The following is a 19,724-nucleotide window of genomic DNA, read 5'->3' on the forward strand; positions in this document are numbered from 1 at the left end:
GGTCTACGACTCGCATTGTAGACCTAGCATTAATCATAATCGTAAGGCCATAAGAAAATAGACCACGCACATTCGATTATTCTTCGAGCTCAAGAAGAATAATCGACTGTGCGTGGTCTATTTTCTTACGGCCTTACGATTATGACTTAAAGCGGGGAGCACACACTTCTGCACAACGCATAATACGTAAGCATAAGAAAACTGATTGGTCTATTTCTTTATGCACATGTGTATGGACCAATCAATTTTCTTATGCTTACGCATTATGCGTTGTAGCCACGGACGGAGCATGCGCATATGGCTACAGGACGGGGCATGTTCATGTAGTCGCGTACATGGTGTAAAGAAAATAAGGTGTGCTCATACCGAGGACGCGTTTTTGTATCGTTCTGCGCATTGTACCAACCGCCTCCATTTTTAAATTTGTATGTTTAAGGCCCGAACACATAGAAAAACTTAAGCAGTAAAACTCAAGCAGTAAGCAAATCAGCCAATCACAGTCAAGAACTTAAAGGCACGGCCCTAAACGGTAGCGAATCCATACCGTTGATTTCTTACTGCTTAAGTTTAACTGCTTAAATTTTTCTATGTGCCAAGGCCCTTACGTTGAAAGACACTTAACCTTAATTTTAGACGTCTGTGCTGCAGTACCCGGCAATTACGCGAGTGAAAAGTATATTAACATGAAAATTATAAAAGAAAATCTCAGAAAAAAATAAAAAAAAGTGACAAACAAAAAATATTAATATTTATTTACGTTTTATATTATTAGTAAATAACTGTGTTTATTGGTTTTTCACTGTTTCATTTATTTTATTTTACTTGACCATACATATTGTATATGTATATTTAATATATATACGTTCGTATATAATAAAATGTTCCGTTCGTTACTTGTTCATCTTAAAAAAATTTTTTTTAAATTTATTATTATTTTCTTTATGTGTAAATGTTTAATTTTTTTATTACAATTTTATATAATATATGCATATTAAACGTACATTTTATTTTCTTTCTTTATTTTATCCTTTTATTAATTTTATGCAAATTGTATAAAAATGAGTGTGATATGTCAATTTAATTTGCCATTACAAAATGGCGGCCGCTGGAACAAAATTTGATTGGCTGTTCAAAAACCTGCGTAACAGCACACCTTACTTTCTTTACACCATGGTCGCGTAGTCGCAATTGGTCGCAATTCGCATTTCGTTCGTGTGACAGGTGACAGTCACAGGTTTCGAAACCTGAATAGTCGTCCAATTTGACTAATATTTCTTTTTCTGCTAGATTTTTTCCTTTCGTGTAAAAACGTCTGGATTGAGCATAATTTCATCGGTATTGGAGGTGGGGTCCCTAAACTGTATAATTACCAAAAATTTTTTGCAAGATGCTAACGAGTTATTAGAAATAATCATTTAATATTTGTGTTCATATATTTAATTAAACTTTTTCTTTACTTATATATATATATATATATATATATATATATATATATACAGCTGATGTTATTAATCCCATTTTGACAGGATGTTCTGTCTCCTGCAAACTGATAAACGTTCCTGCAATGTGGCAGAAATTGTATAGTGTTCTAACGTTACCAATGGAGACCAAAGTGACCAGTAAAACCAGCAGCTTGAAAGCTCTCTTGCTACGAGCTTGGCGAGAACGCTGGACTGATTTGCAATGGGGTATTAATATCAAAACGGTAAGCGTCTGTATTTCCTTGATGTGCTTTCTATTTGCTTCCCAAGGTTCTACGTGTTTTCTAAAATAAAGATTAATTCTTAGATTTTGCCAAGAGGAGTAAGTGGTGATGTATATAACTTAGCGGATTGTATATTACAACAAGCGTTAGTGGGACCAGGACCTAATCAGTTAGTACTGTCATATCTGAAGCACTCGTTAAGTTCTCAGGTTTGTTTATTAATTATATATATGTATATATAAAATATATTTCAGGGGTTACTTTAATTTTTTCGTACACAATACACATATACTGCGACTTGTCAGTGATTTATATTTCAAATTGTCTTGCAGCTAGTGTCGTACGCTGCAGTGTTGCAGCGAATAAGTAAATATGATGCTTTTCACAAGCCCCATTGCATCGTGAGCCTGCTGGAGTTCCTGGAGTCTATACAAGTTGGTATCACGTGCCGCGGTAAACCGGAGGAAGATCTCTTGGCAGCGGCAGTTCTGTCTATTGTACATTGGCTTCTACAATGTTACCTGCACACCTTGACAAAGGCGCCCCAGAGTAATCCTCTCACTCCGCATCCGAGCGAGCTCGTAGACAAACCTGCTAGTATTTTGCAACAGATGTTGAATTCGGACTTTTTGTGCGCGATGATGTATCTGGCTAAATACGATGACAAAGGTGTGCTGTGACCAATGGAAAATTATTCAACGTTTTGCAATTGCTTATGCATTTGCACTTTTTCTTTTAGATCTATACATAGAAGTTGTGAAGAAATGCCAGGAGATTGAGACATTACTGAAGACGAGCACTCAAAAGTCCGTGGTACCGATAGAGGATTCATTGAAAAAGTTATCCAATCTGGAGATCGAAAGTCTCTGCCCTGAGAAAATGAAAATGGAGTCTATTACGCATTGTCTGCAGCCACTCTTAGCCGTTCAAGTGTTACTGAATCCTAGTACCGAGACAACCGTGTTCGTCAACCAGCTGCTGATGGTGCAGAGATTAAAGTGCTATACAAATGCACGGTTTTACTGCGAGATTATCCGCGCCTGTCTGATGTGCCTGCACAACGTACAGCAATCGGTCCAAGAGTCACAGTGGGGAGCCTTCACATTTTTAAAGATGCCTCAGATATTGAAGGAATTGCATGTGACTAATCTGAATGGTTTGTAAAACCGTTTGAAGTGCTCTGAATGTTGGGAGAGGAGGGAGGGAATTTGATTTCACATCTTTGCATCTTTGCAGGTGATGAAAAGTTTGAATACTCGCAAGATATTCTGGATGCATTCGAGTTGCTCTATCAGTTCATGCCTCTGCTCGACAAAATGGATACCTCATTCAACTCGTGCAATTACATAGAATGCTTGCTGAGTGAATTGCAGAAGGTAAACCTTGTGACAGAAAAGCAGGCGAAGCAAATAGGCGCTAGGAGGTATATACATGAGAAAATCGAACCATTATCATACTATGAAAATAAACTTGGACAAATAGTCGAACTTTTTTTGTGATTATCACGCGATTGTTGCAGGGAGGGGACGACTTCGTCGTCATCAATTCCGAAGGTAATTGTACAAGCAGGGCAGACACTTAACGGGATCTTGAGGACGCTGAACGCCGAATCTTACGTAAAAATCCAGGAGGGTTTATTGAGCGTGCTGTATCAAGTCGTGACAGGGAAGAGCTTCGAATTGATGCTAGCCGTGGCAACTGTGGAGGGAGAACTGAAGACTTTCGTCACGAAACTCATCAAGTTTAACGAATATAGTAAACAGATCAACGAGCCTGTACCTGATAAGGCAGCAGCGACGAAAGCAATGTTGTTCGATGTATCGTTTCTTATGTTGTGTTATATAGTGCAAACGTATGGCTCTGAGGTAAGTTTGGTGTTGATACGTGTCTCGAATTTTATGCGCAAAGAGACCTTATAACTTCGTGTGTCGATTACGTCCCATTATGGTTCAATATTAACAAAAATTGATTTTCAGGTTGTCCTGGAGGAAGGTGGAGATTCATTCTTTGAGCAATGGGCACGCGAATGCATGCCAGAACGGAACAAACTAAAATCGCCACAGAAGATGCTACAGAGTGTCGACCCGGCGAGAGTGGACGCTCTGCTGGTGCAGATTAACTCGCCAGATCCTGATTTCAAATCGAACAATTTAAAATGGCACGTTGCATGCCAGTCGGCGATGGGCGCGGTGAAGGAGTTGCTCTGCGCGTGGGAAAGTGGGGTGCTGGGTGCCGGCGACGTCAAGAGAGCCCTGGATGGTTTGCGAGCGACGGGTTGCTGCTTGCCGGTCTGTGCTGCCGCTTGGCTATGCGCATACATGAGCATCACACATCAGGACGCTTTGCTGAAACCCATGAACATGGTTCAGCACTTCTTGACGCCATTGCCGGGTGATGAGATGCAGGAAAATCTTAAAGACAGGTAAACAGATAAAATAGCCACGTGAGTGTATGATGCAATTATTAGAACATTGTTAAATAATTACATTTTTTCTTAGACAAAAATATAATCTTATTCATTTTTATTATAATATACATTTGGATGTTATATAAGATTTTAGTTTATCTTTTTTTTTTTCAGATCCAGTTTAATGGTCCAAATTATTCGGAAAATGCAATACGACGTGCACCCACCCACACAGTCGAAAACAAAAGTGTTTTCGGTATCCCACAGGTATTATGGTATTATTTTTGTAAAACGAATTGTCGTATTTTTTCGGGATTGTTATTTTCACGGCGTTTTTGCTTGTAGTATTATATCGCGGCAACCGATACTGGAACAGTTGGAATCCGTTTGGCAGACCATAAATCAATGTGGGTGGATAAACATACAAGCCATGCAATCGTTGGAATCTCTGCTAAACACCGGCGGTTCTTTATGGTTCGTCACGAATATAGTCAAAGAAGTGCTCAAGTATCGCTATCAAGAAGAACTGGATCAAGCTGTGGATCTAGCTTTTGCAATCTTCCATCTCGACATAGAGAACTGCACTCTGGACCTTATAAATCACATAATACCGCAGTACCTGCACAACTCGTTGCAGTAAGTCCATCATATCGTCTTCGCATCTCGATCGAATTTTTAAATTTGTACGCAGGACGTTTGTTTCACATAAATTCTCTCTTGCATAGGAGTGATGAGCTTGTGGAACCGCAGTCGTCCATCCTGGCAAAATTGTGCGTGTATTGTATATTCTCCACTTTGGAGTACAATAACTCGAATCCATATCAGAGGAATAGCCGTAAACGCGTGCGACGCGACCTAGACGCGGAAGACCTGGACGCGCTCGGCGTATCCAATAAGCTTCTGCGACTGAACGAAACAGGCGAGAGCGTTCCTATGTTCAGCTCGCAAAGCCCGCAGGCGCAGGGTTCGAGTAACGGGCAAAAGTCGGTTGTCGTTCTCAGGGATCCGCTTATGACGGCGTTGAACAATCTGTTCACCATATTCGCCTTTCTAGCCGGTAGAGACGGCGAGGTGTCCCAACAGACTCATTTCATACTCCAGTTCCTGCGGCTCATGGTGGAGTGCGGGAAAGACAGAACTCGCATCGTGCTACAGGGAATGCCGCAAACACTGGTACATTTTGATATTTGTATAGAACAGCTGTTCAATAGAGCAATTTCATTTTCGCTTTCAATTTTATTTTTATTTTACAAGTTTGGTCTTCCTAAAAAAAAATTTCTTTCCCATTCGTACAATCCATGATTAACTGTGGGATAAATGTTGGTAATAACATTTGTATATCTGTTTTCAGGTACCTTGTCTTCTCAAAGCATTGCCCGAGTTATTCACGACTGATATTCTGTTGAGATTGTACGACATACAAACCATGATCGGGCGCAAGGCCACCGCGCGAGATCTATGCATGTTGCGGAATATTAATCTAAAGCCTACAAAATAAAGTCACAATTATCGTAAAATAGAGAATGCATCTTTTCACATGGATAATATTGACGAACAAATATATCAGTTTTATATATATAAATATCTATATAATGTACACAAATATTATCCTCTAAATTCTTATGGCACTTGTACTGCTATATTAGCAGGACAACTGACAATGGCAATGTAATTGTACATTAAGCGTCTAAATGCTTTAACAGCTTATACAGAAATATTACTGTATGGGGCAATCTTTTGCGCCATGGTTTACATGTTTGTATGTAATAGCATAAATAAATAATTATGTTCAATAATTATTAAGCTAATCATACTTGATAAGTATTGATTTTATAAAAACACTGAAGAATATTATGTTTGACGCATAGCATTTGTTAAAAATTATCTTCTCGATCTATATAAAAATTACCTATTTCTTTACTACAAATAAAGTTAAAACAAATATTTGAACGTAGTCACATTGAAAGTATTCTTAGAAAATGCATCTGATATATTTGCATTTCAAAGCATTTGAAGAAATATAAGTTTATAAGTTCTACTTTAAACATAAAATTGTGTTTAAGATGGATTAATTATGAATTTATCATTTTCCTCTCATGAATTCTTCATTCAAGACGCCTAGTTGTCAAAGTATAAAATAAATGTCAAACTTACCATATGTGCTAAAAAAAATGATAGAATAAAGTAAATCGTAGATACCTAAATGTGATCACTTAAAAACATGATACAGTGTTTCATGATACGCGCATTATGTTTGCGTTTAAAGAACTAAAATTTAAATAAGTTGTATTTTTATAAATAAAGATTATTTATGTGATCATTAAGAGTATATGTTATTTTATAAGAATATAAGCTTCAACCTGATTGAATTTATATAAAATTGAAGAGAATTCTCGTATTCATACGTGAATATACGTTTCCTAGTAGAATTCTCTTGAAAAAAAAAACCTACTCAAATGTATATATGCTTCCGTTTCTCACTTGTGGAAAGTGTTTTACTGTAAAAATTATAGATTTGTTTGAACCAACAAAACGTCATTTTTTTTAAGAACCTCATTATTTCATACAATTTTCATATAGATCCTCTAATGTCCATGTCTTTTACAATAAATAAGCACTATATGTATCAGGTCTATATTCCACTTCTTAGTAAGAACTATTCTTATAAATTATCTGCACAAGTTTCTTAAAATATAGCTTACTTACAGCTAGGAACTCGAACTGGAGCTTTACGTTACATTGAAGTGTTATGCATTAGTAAATAGTATGTTTACATATAGTGAAAACGAATCTATAAGCAATATAATACATATACAGAGTAAGAGTTAGAGAATATAATTAAATTCGCAGTTTACTAATAGTTTCGATTTACGCTGTACAAAATTAATGTATATAATGCATATAAACTATGTATATTTATATATCTATATATATGTATAGATTATAAATAATACTTTTCTAGCGTCTAACTTCTCTTTATCATCTTTCATTTTTCAATAACTATATGGGCAAGAAAATAAAATGAATAATGCGATAATGATTTTAATCCTTTTCTCGTTCGTTATAGCACAAATGTGTTGTTAGGCCAAACGTTCTGTATCTTACAGCCATGGGTGCCACGAGGGATCCATTCTGCAGAGATTGTCATGGCTATTGGCAGCGGCTACTAGTGTGCTGACCTTACTGTCAATGCCGTCGAAATTCGCGAGAGAATTTAGTCTACCGACAATCGCGTTGACCGCGTGGTTCACCATCTTTATCAGAAGTTCACCCTTTAGATCGGTCGGCGCTTGTGATGTGCCCTCGGCGTCTTCTTGCCGTTTACGGTCCGCGATCACTTCATCCCGCAAAATTGTGCGTAGTATAGCATGCAGTTGAAACGTGGGCTGAACCAAACAGCGCGCTGTAGCGATCGCGCTAGCGGTCAATGGTCCGCAAACTCCTGCAAAAGAATTAACATCGTGAAACCTAAAAGAACTTGGCAACCGTCTGCACAGTAACGAATATCGGATTTACTACAAGTATTTTTATGTAACATTTGAATTTATCCAAACACAAGTGATGTCTATATCAAGATATCTTTTTATTTTCACGTCGACAGACGAGAAGATTAAGATTGTATCTGACTGACCTATAGTTGTGAGAAATTCGAAGATATTGGGCGTCAGGCGGAAGGGTACCGGTCTCTTTGCGTCTAACTCTCCGGAGATGTCATCGATGTCGAATTTGAAATACGCGATGTTGATTAAACCGGAATCCTGATGCACGTACATCATGTCGGGATTGAGTCGCGTAAGATGAAGTACGTATTCGGCAAAGCATGTCAGCGACAGCTGCAAGGTGAACTAAAAACAGAAAGATAAAGATACGATAAAAATACATATGTTGCATTGTAGTTTTTTACATCAGTGATTAAATTCTTCGATGATTGCAGGTCTCTATCTCTATTTTTCTCGGTCAGCAATTTAGAGACGTTCTTCTTTTTATTGTATCAATTACTATAAAGAAGGATATAATTTTGTGCTTGAACCCAAAAAGCTTTCTTGTAATATAAAATCAATTAAAAATTGTCCAAAAAACCTACAATGTTTATGTTTTAAATCATTTGTATTAAAAAAAGTACTTACCATTTTTCTGAATGTCCAATAATCAGTGGCGCCGGGGAATGTTTTCATTGCCCAATCTTTGAGCATAGTTTTGGAGACCATTGTGGTCTGCACTTCCTTCAGAATATCCCGTAGCACTTGATGGCTGGCTTGCGCGCCTCGTGCTTGTACGGCAGCCAGTTTCTCATAATATCTGGCAATAGGTGCGTCGCGCTCCATCCCCAGCTTGGCACAGGCCTGCTTGTAAATGTCTAAGAGGGAAATCGCTGCCGGGTTGTCCTCTACGAGTCTCATCTGCGGCGAAACCGCGACGAGTCGTGGCACTGTAAAGTGCAGAAAACGTCGTGACGTTTCCTTCTGCTTGGTCAGATAGTGGTTCAACATGCGCAACAGTTGTAACAAACGCTCTTCACGTCTAGCGTCTCCCAGACCAGCGTCGTTGACCACTAAATAAGGATAGAGGCGACCGTTGTGACCGCGAATGCGTAATCTCCTGGCGGCCGTGTTGTGTCGTTGAACCACCTCAACGCGCGGTACAAATCTCGCTATCTTTACAGAATAATGCGAGTGCTGAAAGATATAAAATTTTAGAAAAGATTAACAAAGCACAGGCCCTTTTCAATTCAATATCGAACATTATTTTTATCGTTTAAATAAAAATAAGATTATAAATGCTGAATATTATTATGCAGTTGGATAGCTTTAATTTTAAATTATCGGGAACAAACTCCCTAATTTCTTTTAATTTCACCTTTATTTTCTACTTATCTATATATATAGAGAATATATGGCAAAATATCATTACGTGTAGGTATGCGTAATTATGTATATGCGTATCCACTGAGAATAGAGGATTTTAATTTAGAAGAGTTTGACTGTCTTACCCTAGGTATCAGAAATTCACCGGGCAGCTCGACTTCTGCAGTTTTCAAACTAAAATTGCTCAAAAAGCGACATTTCTCCTCAATTAAGAAAGATCTGCAAAACAATGCACGAATCTGTAGTCCACGAATCATAAAAAAGAAAAGTTATTGTACAAAAAAAGATGTCAACAATTAAAACATAAAATATTACTTTGGCAGTTGTTTCGTTTTTTCTTCGAGAATCTTTATCCATTTTTTCAACTTGCTGATGAGATTGTGTAGTAATCTAGCTCCAGGTACAGTGAAGTCGAAATCACTCGTAAATTGGCCTTTCATTTTCTGGAAAACAGGATCCTGCACGGTAGCTTGAGCTCTACGTGCTAAAGATTCCGATGCCGCCGAGCTAAACGAGCTGCTCATGTTTTGAGAGGATGATATGTTTTCTGCAAATCGCAAAGTACATATTAGAGGGAAATCGTCTCCTTTTTATCTCTCTAATTCTCGTTTAATAACCAATACAAAAAGCGAAATTGGATTTACCAATGCCAATACCGAACGTAGAACCAAGTTTTTTCACGAAGTTCAATGTATGAGGAGTTATTGTAGCTTCGCTGACTGCTCCACGATTTTCGAATGCTATCGCGTAACATTTTGCGAGGCCTTGTCTCAACTGCCTTAAAACTTCTTCATACCACGTCTCACGGAACCATACCATCTGAAATATAAATTTATAATATCTCTTTTTATACGGGAAATCTTAAAATATTAAATCTTACAATTAGTATAAAGATATCTTAATTATAAACTTAAGATATATTTTATAACACGATATTTCTAAAATGCTTCGATAAACTTCGAAAATAATTTCTTGACATTAAAATAAGAAAAAATTCATATATACATACATGTATTTGTATATATCAAGCTAATAAAAAATCTCTATTATTCTATATATATATATTAGCTATATCTTTTTTTATTATATATAATTTTTTACTGTATATTCTTTATATAATAACATATACGTGTATACATATACATCCATTATATTTCCTGTATTTGTGTATTATGTCTTATTAGGCGACATTAAGTGGATAAAAGTAAAAGAATTATTCAAACCAACCTGATCGACTATGCCCTCCAAACTAGATAAGATAGTTGGATGAATGTCTCTTTGCATATGCATGATCTTCGAACACCTCCACATAGGCGCCGTGGCACGTACCGTATGACCGGTTTCCGATATTCCCTGTTGCGGGGGTACATTGCCCGTGGTAGAGCCCCGTTCTTCGACACCATCCTGACTCTTCCCTGCGGTCAATTCACCGCTTTTATATCTCTCCCTCTGTTCTATTTTCAACGTCAAATAAAGAGTACGGATTGAGAAATAAACCGCTTGCGGGAACATCCTTCCAACTTGACTTAGCAAGTTTAAGATCACACTTCCTTCATAGCGCACCAGATACATCAGTAACTGCGGCACCCACGGTAACCACTGAATAGCTGGGACACCCACGGCATACTTGTCCAAAGTATCCATGAGCAATGATTTGTCGTCATCATAGGTGAGTAGCCATAAAATTTTTGCAATGTACTTTCTGGATTTTGATTCATTCTGGTGCCTGCAGGCATGTAAGAAGCATACAAGAGCGTTTACGCCGATGTTGATCTGACGAGCATGTCCATCGCGCGTAAAGATACTTTCGAGATAATCGCCCCAAAGAGACCAAGCTTTCACCAGAGTGTCATGCAACTGAGTCGCCGCAGAAAAGCTTTTGTTGGCATCGTCCGAGCGCCCAAGTTGTGACTGAAGCAAACCCTTCAGTGCGTAAAATTCAGCGACCATTTCTTTTGTAAAATACGCCATATTGGTTGATTCCAACACATCCAAACCTTCTTGCAACTCGTTTTGCCCTCCCATAGTGGCCATCTGCAAATAGCACTTTACCTGTTGTCTGATTTTCTGGAAGCAATCGACCATAGGTACGCTCGTGGGATTATAAATCTTGGCCAAAGAATCCAGGCAAACGCCGCACAGATTTTGCTTTCTTGCAATTTTACCAAAGTGAATAATCGCCTGCATAGAGGCATGCACGCCAAGCAATGAGTGATTAACCGTTTGGTCCTGTTGAGTATCATAGTGATTGGAGATAAAGGTATAGTGATGTTGCCGCCAAGTAAAGATATCCGACCAGTGACTGAGATCGTCTGCTATTACGGGTAAACGATTTCTCCATGTCTTTACGATGGCCTTCATGTCGTGCAATGAGTTACTTCTGCCGTGTAGGAGTCCCTGATGGATTTGCATCGCTTCCTGAAGCTCCATTATCTGTTGGGCCGCTTGTAGCAGCGGCTGATGGACATGGCTAACAATGCGCGGCAGTCGACGCCACTCACGCATACACAAGCCAGACGCAAGTTCTACGTAACGCTCGACAGTGCTCAAATGTTGATCCTCACTACTGCACAAGGTCACAAATCCACGATACAAGTTGATCTACAACAATATAGAAAAAATTATGAGTTTGACAACATCTCCTTTTGATGTTAAAACATATACGTATGCATGGCAAGATTGCGCTACAAAGTCAACATCTCAGGGAATGGAAAAAAAATTATAAAGCTATAAAGCGTTTATCTTTTTCTTAAGGATTATTACGTCGTAATACCTTCCAGGCCATTTCCCGTGGACAATTGTGCTCCAACTGTGTGAGAATTTCCTTCATCACCGGCCAATTGGGAATACGCCATGCACTCTCTAGGACGAGGAAAGGATTCTTGTAGTTATTATGGCCGCCGAGTTCCAATAGAATGTCCCACTGATTCTGTTCTTTCACAGTGCGCTCCCAATGTCTTTCCCAGAGAAGCATCTCCTCGTTAAGGTGATAGGGTGCAGGGCCAGACGGATAGTCCTGTCGAAACTTAGCCGTACATACCTCGTACGCACCTTGTGCCTGCTCGAAAAATCCTTGTTGCTCTAGCGCAATCGCGTGCAAGGTCTCCTTGTAATGCGCAGGCCTCTTCTGCCACAGACCCGACCACATGTCTTCCTCACAGAGCAACGAGTACATCTCCGAAAGCATGTGCATCACCTCGTAATAGGGAGTGACGCACTCAACCTGCTCGGCTTCGTCAGGCGAGCGATACAGATCGGTCTCGCCTCGATTCTTTACGTTACCGCCGTTACCGTCCGCCGCCATCTCGGCACCCATCTGCTCTAGACTCAGGGTTATTCGGTGCCAGATATTGTGTGACCTACCCAGGTATTTCATCACGGGTGGCGGGATGGCCACCGGTGGATTACAGTGCGCCAGCGACTCGAGGAAAGTGCCGAGCGCGCTCGGATGGCAATCCTTCTGGATAACGTGTGTCCCGCTGGCGACAAACGGCGCTATTTCTGTCGTTATGGCATTAAGATAAGGTTCCTCCAAGATGGACCATATTCGTGGGAACATGTCCAACCAGACGCGCTCCGCCAGTCCTGTGTCCATGTGGCACAGCTGAGCAGTTGCTAGGAGCAACTGCTCCGTTTTAATCTTCTTCGCATTCTCCATGAAGCGTATCTGTTTGTTGATCATCTGCGTCAAGCTGGGTTTCTCGGTGATCTCATCAGCAAGGGTGGTGGCGCTCGTCGAATCCATCAGATTGGACAACCAAGTGTCCATCTCGAGGAACGTCTCCTTCGAGTCTCCTTCCGCCATCTCGATGTCCAGCGGCTCCTCGTCAGGGCGACCGAGACGACAAACAAAGTGCGTTTGAGCCTTGCTCTCCTTTTCCTTGCCTCCTTGCATGATAGACGTAAGGCTGGGTAGCAAGAGATCTTCATTTGTTATTTGTACCGAGGTAGTAGTATTGACGGTGGCCAGCAGCAACTCGATGCACTGCTTGATCCAATAGTGAGATCCTATGTTCTCCCAATTCTGACTGACGACGATGTACAAAATACGATCGGCCAAACGCTTCTTCATCGAATTGTCAAATATCTCGAAAAACTTTGCTCTCACTTGCGGCTGCACGCAACGCAAACCGGCCAGGAAAGCCTGTTCCAGCTTACAAGTTAATTCCGTCAGCTTCAGGCTGTCGTCGCGGTAAACGTAATTCACCAGCTCCAAGAATTGCCTGTTCAGCTCTAGATCGTCGGGAAACCGTTTCTCGACGTACTGCATCATTTTCACCAGCAGGATGGACTTCTCGCGCAAACTGGGCGTCTGATTCATCGCGATGGTGGTCTTGTTTTTCATCCACTCCTCCAATATCTTTGTGATGGCCTTCATTACTTTGACATCTTGCGTCTTCTCGATCAGGCCGACCAAGATCGTGCCTATGAACGACTTGCGCATGTCGACGCCCATTACTGCTACGCGATTCTTCACCAGATCCAGACTGAGAATCAACAATTCGCTCGTGACGGGATTGGCCTCAGTCTGCGTGGAGTGTAAATGTTCTTTGGCCATTTTGTGCAACACCCTCATGAATGGAGTTATCAGCCGATCGATATAACTGGGATTATTCGTACAGGCAGCTTTAAGCATCATAAGTGTGCCAAAAAGCGAGCTTGGCGTAGCCGCGCTAGTCTTTTCATAAGTAGTCAGTCCTTCGGCTATAAATCTGCCTATAGTCGTGTATAATGTGTCCAGTTCCTCATACTTGGGTGCTATGTTTGGAGACGCCTGCTCGGCCGGGAAAATCGTCATCAGTCGTGACAGCAAGCCATGTACCAGACGTATGATTTTAGTGTTGCTGCTGGTGATACAGGCACCTATTCCGCGTTGCAGTGGCTTAAAGCTGGCGAGTATTTGCTCCCGCTTCATTACGCTCAACAGAAACGTTAGTACTTCCAGTGCAGTGCTAATGTTACCGTAGTTGGGCTGAGCGCTGTCCACACTGGCGAGAACTTTGTCAAGCCAAGCCAGCTTTAAGTCGCACTGTTCGGCGACCCATACGTCGGGTTTCAACGCCATTTTCAATAAAGCAACGCAACGTCTGGATAATTGCTCACCAGGATTGCCGTGAATAGTCGTCACATCGTTTACTTGACACGCCAGGCGCAGCAAGAAATTCAAAACGGCGTCCGCGTGAGCCTTCTCAATGGGTTTTGCCGATCCCGGCTCCATTCTGGGTAGAATAAGAGGCACGGGGCTGTTACCGGACGGCTGGGAACTCATGCGTTTGCCCGACGGATCCTCGTTAATCGTGCGTTTAATCAACGTCGACGGTTGCATCACTTTATTAGATTCTGAGGCTTCGGCTTCTTCCTTAATCCTATACAGCTCCCACTTAACGATAACCTCCGCCAATTCAACAGCTAGTCGCCTATGTTCTATAGTAGCGGTCGGGGTACATCCTATACGTTGAATCGAGTTTACTATATGTTGAACCAGATGGTGCCTGACTGGATAGTAGACTTTGTAGTGCCTCACAACTAGTTGTAGGATATGCGACAATTGTTGCATAGAGTGACCTTCCTCCACGATAATCTTCTTCGTCCAATGTGTTAACATAGTATTACCATCTTCCATCCGTACAGGCATCGCAGGTGTCAGTATTTCTAACGCTTGTCGTACAACATTACGCGCGTCCACGGCATGCGCTTTCAACAAGCTATGAAACACTTGCAAGACTATGCGTTTGTGGATAGCAAACTTAGCTATTATGTGACTGAGTAGAAGATGGCCATGGTATCTAGTGGTCGGATCTACGCAATTCTTGCCGAGTAAGCAAGGCCAGGCAAAGGTCATCAAGCGACGCAGCTTGTTTCCTTGCCTCTTGTTTGTCACGTCGTGAATGTGTTGCGATGCCTGTTCCACTAAAAGACAGGAGAATTGCAGTAAAGAGATGCGGACGCAGTCGGCGGAGCCAAAAGGATTGTCCGGGTCAATTATCTTACTGATAAATACTGATACAACGTTCTCCGGGTTGTCTTGATAAGGCATCGGCGCCCCTCCGACCAGTTTGGTACCTTCGCCTCGCTCAAAGCTTACTGCGAAACACGGAATTATGATCAGCTGCAGAACGTTGGCCTTCAGTTCCTGCGCCATGTTGTTCGTGGGAAAATGTTCGACAAAACGGAAGAAAGCACTTCGCTTCCATTCGACCGTGTATTCCTGCGCCACTGTGTTCTCCAAGAAATCTCTCAAAAATTGAAAGTCTGGCACAAACCGGTCGCACGTGGCCCGAAGCAGTTGGAACAGCAGATCGATATCATTCGGTTGATGGCGGAAATAATGCAGCAAGATCTTGACAATGTGCTTCGGCTCCTTCCAATGGCAGTACTCGACGCCCTCGACCTTCTTGTGCAACGCCTGATAGTCATTGTTGTACCAGATCTGCTTCAACGCGCCTACCAACTGGCTCTGGGTGGATAACCATTGTTCGTCGTACTTAATCAGTATACCGATGATCTTGATCGCCCGATACTGTACTTCGCTCTTCTCCGGATGAGTCAAATTGGAATTAGTTTGCGAATGAGCAAGCAGCATCGTGACAAGCCGGGCTGTGCTGTTGTGTAAAATATCACGGAATGGCTTACCGTCCTTGTGGCTAATAAGATACTCCAGATATCTGCTCCACTGTTGATCCTTGATATTACTGTCATGCAGAAACAAATTGAGCGCATCCGTCGGATAACGTAGGAGACATTTCATCAGAGGTTCTCTGAAAGGGCTGGAGACCTCGACTAGCAAGGATTTTTCCGTTTGCAGGATGAGTCTGCAGAGCGCGTCATTGAATTTGGGTAGCGATGCCGGAATGTTGTGATATATCCCTATAATGATGGTGATCTTTTGCTCGTTCTCACCGGACTTTGATATACCTTTGTGGGATTGAATTAAGTTCTCCAAAAATTTTTTCACATGTTGCAGCATTTGTTCGCAGAGAGTAACGCTGAAAGTGCTCGGGAAAAGCTGCGTTAGATACGACAGCCTTCTGACGCAATCCAGACTCAAGTTTCTGTGATCACCAAGCGTCAACAGCATAGGCCGCATCATTGTGTGAACAGATTCCATATCGAGCTGAAAACCGGCAATAAATGTTTTCATACACTCAAATGCTGTCTCCTGTAACTCTGCATGGGGTTTTTCCAAAGCTTTATATAAAACTCCAAGTATCTTGTTCCGGCAGTTCTCGATGTAATAGCAAGCTGCAAGCGCTCGTAATGCCGATTTTCTCAGGGGCATTAGATTCGAGATTGATTTGTAGCAAGCCAACTTATTGAGATTGGCCTCGTCCGCTTCGCAGAGACCCAATAACTCTTGGAAAAATACCTTATGCTCCGTGATGTTTAAATCAATGGTAAAGAGACGCGGATTCAAGGTGGTGCAGAATGTGTTACCGTCCATCAAACCGATTTGTGCGTTGGTCGGCTGATGCCTCAAAAGATGCTTCTTGGGCGGTATCATGTCTGCTAAGACTTCCTTATGCGGCTCCATGACCTCCGTCACCGATTTGTTCTGTATTTCGGCGAGCTGACGTAATGAGGCCATGGCCTGTTCCCGTACAATCGTGTGTGGCGACGTCACCTGTTTAACCAGTTCGCGGGTAACCTCGTACAGACTCTTGTTTTGCGCTTCTATCAATTCCGTGTTGTCCTCTTTAATCCCAGGATTCACGCAGACTCTTAGCATCTTTTCCAGATTTTCTTTTGCCATGTCAATAGCACCGTTAGACACCTCGTCAGTTAGATCCATCATTACGAATATGAGAGCCTTCAGGAAGATGAACAAGTGATTGAGGACCCATTTAGTAGCCATTCGTTCGAACAGAAACTTTATCGTTATACAACCACCCAGTTTAGCGTACCAGGCGCGCTCGTAGCACAGTGAACACATTCTCTCCGCTAAGTACTCCATGAAGGGCAATTGGCATGCCCGTTCCTTCGAGCCCAGAATATTCGTCGCAGTTTCTAATATTAGCACAAGCGCCAAATATCCCGCTTTATACAGTTCCCTTTCGTCGTGACCCATTATGATAGCGAGAGCATCGATCAGCACAAATGGGTCTTGACCTTGCATATCTTTGCGGTTTTCCCGCTCCGTCCAACTAAAGAGACCGGCCTGTTGTGCTATGGCGATCATCGTGTAATGCCTCACGACGGAAACGACAGTGTTGAGCACAGAAGGTCTCAGTTCTTTGATCTCTGCGGCGACAAACATGCCGGTCAATGCTGTCTGCTGAACATTTCGCGCTACAGCGTCAGGACACCTGTAGTGTGGTCCTTGTTGAGGCAGTATCTCGCCTTCTTTAAAACTCGGATGCGTAAACAAATCGTACCATAGGTGAGCGGCGTCGTCCATTTTTAAGGACGCCGCCAAATAGCAATATACAATCTCCCAACATTGCTTGCGGTAGAACACATCCGTCGTGTTAGATTTCAATGCATTAAACGCAGCCTCGATCACTTTTTCCATTGGAAAATCAATCGACTGGGACAGTCCTTGGAAGTAAACCACTACATTGGGAGAATTGGTCTCACGATCATTGTATTCTAGCTTTTGTGGTTCAATCATCATTCTTCGATTTCCACCGCCAAATTTGCCGAGAACTCGAAAGGCGACGTGAGCTTGATCGGTGGAATTATGCAATGTCCTCCAGAGAGCTTGCATTAATTCGGCACGAATCGGTTGTATATGCTCATATAAAAAATCAGGCTGCAGATTGTCAACGCATAATTCTAGAGTACGAAGACCTTGGCTTACTAGACAGTAACTTCCGTTGAGAGCGGAAACCAAGGGATCCATTAGCATCGGAAGATACGGTAAGAGAGAACTGAGACGCACGGGCACAGTTAAGCATAACTCGACAAAGAGATCTTTCATATGTTGCCTATGTAAACCAGATTGCAGTCTGTTCAGTCCCTCCAACATATTAGGAAGCAGGGGTAAGAATTCTTGATATAATAAATCATGAGAGCCACCCCCTATAGATCGGAACAACGCACGCAGCAGTAGAAAATAGTTGTATGGCTCCTTCGCTGACATAGCTAACTCCATGGCGCGGTTTACAATTAGATTTAAATGTGGCCGCAGCATGTGTTCGTTTTCAGCAGGAAAGAGCGATACGCTGCCGAAGACAAGTTTGAATAATTTCAGATACAGATTACTGCGTTCCACATTCGATCCCATCTCGCTCATTCGTTCGAGCAGATATTCTACCAGGATGGTTGCGAACGTCGACGAGACTGTATGACTCGACAAGAATGAGCTTCCGATTATTTGCAAAGCGCAGTTTTTGAATATTCTCTCGACCATATAATCTATGGATACAGAGAAGATCTCTTGGAACGTTTGGGGATTCATTTGCGTGAACACGTTGCCGAAAAGATCTAACACCTCCTTCTCTTCTCGCGTCCGTATAGTTTGAGATTGCACTGGTCTGCCTGGCTGTGTGGGAACGCCAATTGATGGTGGTCCTATTGTGTAAATATCTAAAGCTGGTAAAGCCCATTTAACAAGTTGTATATAAATCAAAGTCTCTTTCGGCTGGAGTTGATTGGACTGCGTTACCTCGCTGGTTCTGCTATTGATGCAGTTAGATGTTATAGCCTTAGCTCCATGCACTAAACTTTTCACTAAATTTCTATAATCTGCTACGTTGTAACTCATTGCCTGCGAGGTCGGGAAGCCAAATTTCGATTTTGGCGGTTCTTTCTCCTCATTCACGTCAATACACGGCTTCGTATCCTCAGTCGTATTGTCCGCTACGGCGGGCCGTAGCTGTTTCGTTTTGTTTCGCAGAATTGGAATATAGATTTTGGCGATAGTTTTAAATTTCAGAACAAAAACCAACAATATACGTATCAACAACTCGCGTCCTTGAGTGCTGTTTTCGGCATCGGATCTTTGCCTAACTGTATCCACTAGGTTCATCAGTAATTTACAAGAAACCATCTGAACGGCTGTGGGTAAAGTTTGATCGAGCAAATTTTTACCATACAAGTGCACCGCTCTGGATACGTCACTAAGCGGCAACTGTAGCCTAACATGATGAACTAAATCGGCGAGTGTTGAGTAAGCTAAAGGTCTTAAGGCCTCATGGGCGGTCCAACCGTGGCCAATAAAGATATCCTCGTTAAAGAAAATCTCCATATGCGGAATAAAATGATTTCGTAGATCTGTAGCGAGTATGTGGCGCGAAGCTATCACGAGTTCTTTGCGTAAGTGAGCCACTTCCATCGGACAGAGAGTAAATAAGCCTAGTATACCTTTGACCAGCATCGCGCTATTCTGAGATATCAAGTCTTGGTATAATCTTATCACGTACGCAAGGAATGAAAGCGTCTTAACTTGCGCCCCCATGAAGTCAACGAAGACCTCTTTATTAAACCCAGGAGAATTTCGATGCTGCTGACTAGGTTGAAGCGATATGGTCGTTATCACAATTGGAACGAAATCCGATACGTCCTGATGTACGTTCTGTTTGTATAATTGATTCAATAAAACCACAATTATCGGTAATTCTTGAAGCACCTTGAGAGATAGCACTGCTTTCGGAATCAAATTGTACTGGAAATAATAAGACATGTCCTAATTAATTTCACATTTCTTTTTCTTTATTTATTTATATTATGTACTTTCAAAATCATAATCTGTATGCGAATTATACAATAGGGTAAATTTAGTACTAAATGAATAAATTAACAAAAGACT

The 19,724-nt window shown here is 41.6% G+C and overlaps 2 protein-coding genes across 3 annotated transcripts in view; one reads left to right on the forward strand and one right to left on the reverse strand.

Moving 5' to 3' along the window:
* The first annotated feature begins 1,177 nt into the window (after window positions 1-1,177).
* Window positions 1,178-6,436, forward strand: Med24 (mediator complex subunit 24). 2 transcript variants are annotated; one of them, XM_077406125.1, is made up of 12 exons: window positions 1,178-1,344; window positions 1,500-1,705; window positions 1,789-1,914; window positions 2,038-2,374; window positions 2,445-2,861; window positions 2,942-3,128; window positions 3,225-3,570; window positions 3,682-4,127; window positions 4,287-4,379; window positions 4,458-4,748; window positions 4,838-5,285; window positions 5,464-6,436. In XM_077406125.1, exons 2-12 carry the CDS (start codon window positions 1,565-1,567, stop codon window positions 5,608-5,610), a joined length of 2,979 nt encoding a protein of 992 aa, XP_077262251.1. In that variant the 5' UTR covers window positions 1,178-1,344; window positions 1,500-1,564; the 3' UTR covers window positions 5,611-6,436. The 2 variants fall into 2 exon arrangements, with proteins under 2 accessions (XP_077262251.1, XP_077262250.1); XM_077406124.1 differs by having other exon boundaries at window positions 1,527-1,705.
* Window positions 6,122-19,724, reverse strand: part of Nipped-a (Transcription-associated protein Nipped-A) — a 29,103-nt gene continuing 15,500 nt past the window's right edge. Inside the window, exons 7-14 of the mRNA XM_077406122.1 lie at window positions 11,751-19,580; window positions 10,205-11,578; window positions 9,622-9,796; window positions 9,293-9,524; window positions 9,103-9,196; window positions 8,240-8,788; window positions 7,744-7,957; window positions 6,122-7,554 (exon numbers count right to left, since the gene is read on the reverse strand). Coding sequence (XP_077262248.1) covers window positions 7,214-7,554; window positions 7,744-7,957; window positions 8,240-8,788; window positions 9,103-9,196; window positions 9,293-9,524; window positions 9,622-9,796; window positions 10,205-11,578; window positions 11,751-19,580 — 10,809 coding nt within the window. The 3' untranslated portion in view covers window positions 6,122-7,213. The remainder of the gene's footprint in view (window positions 7,555-7,743; window positions 7,958-8,239; window positions 8,789-9,102; window positions 9,197-9,292; window positions 9,525-9,621; window positions 9,797-10,204; window positions 11,579-11,750; window positions 19,581-19,724) is intronic.

The sequence above is a fragment of the Temnothorax americanus genome, unplaced genomic scaffold (genome assembly GCF_048541705.1).
Source record: "Temnothorax americanus isolate GAGA-0224 unplaced genomic scaffold, ASM4854170v1 Scaffold20, whole genome shotgun sequence".
In the NCBI taxonomy this organism is placed as follows: Eukaryota; Metazoa; Arthropoda; class Insecta; order Hymenoptera; family Formicidae; genus Temnothorax; species Temnothorax americanus.

What these genes read in the sequence shown, in the direction of transcription:
- Med24 (XM_077406125.1), top strand. Translation starts at nt 1,565, where the DNA reads ATGTGGCAGAAATTGTATAGTGTTCTAACGTTACCAATGGAGACCAAA. An exon ending in AGCACTCGTTAAGTTCTCAG is followed by an intron (nt 1,915 to 2,037) that starts GTTTGTTTATTA and finishes ATTGTCTTGCAG; the next exon opens with CTAGTGTCGTACGCTGCAGT. An exon ending in CAGGAAAATCTTAAAGACAG is followed by an intron (nt 4,128 to 4,286) that starts GTAAACAGATAA and finishes TTTTTTTTTCAG; the next exon opens with ATCCAGTTTAATGGTCCAAA.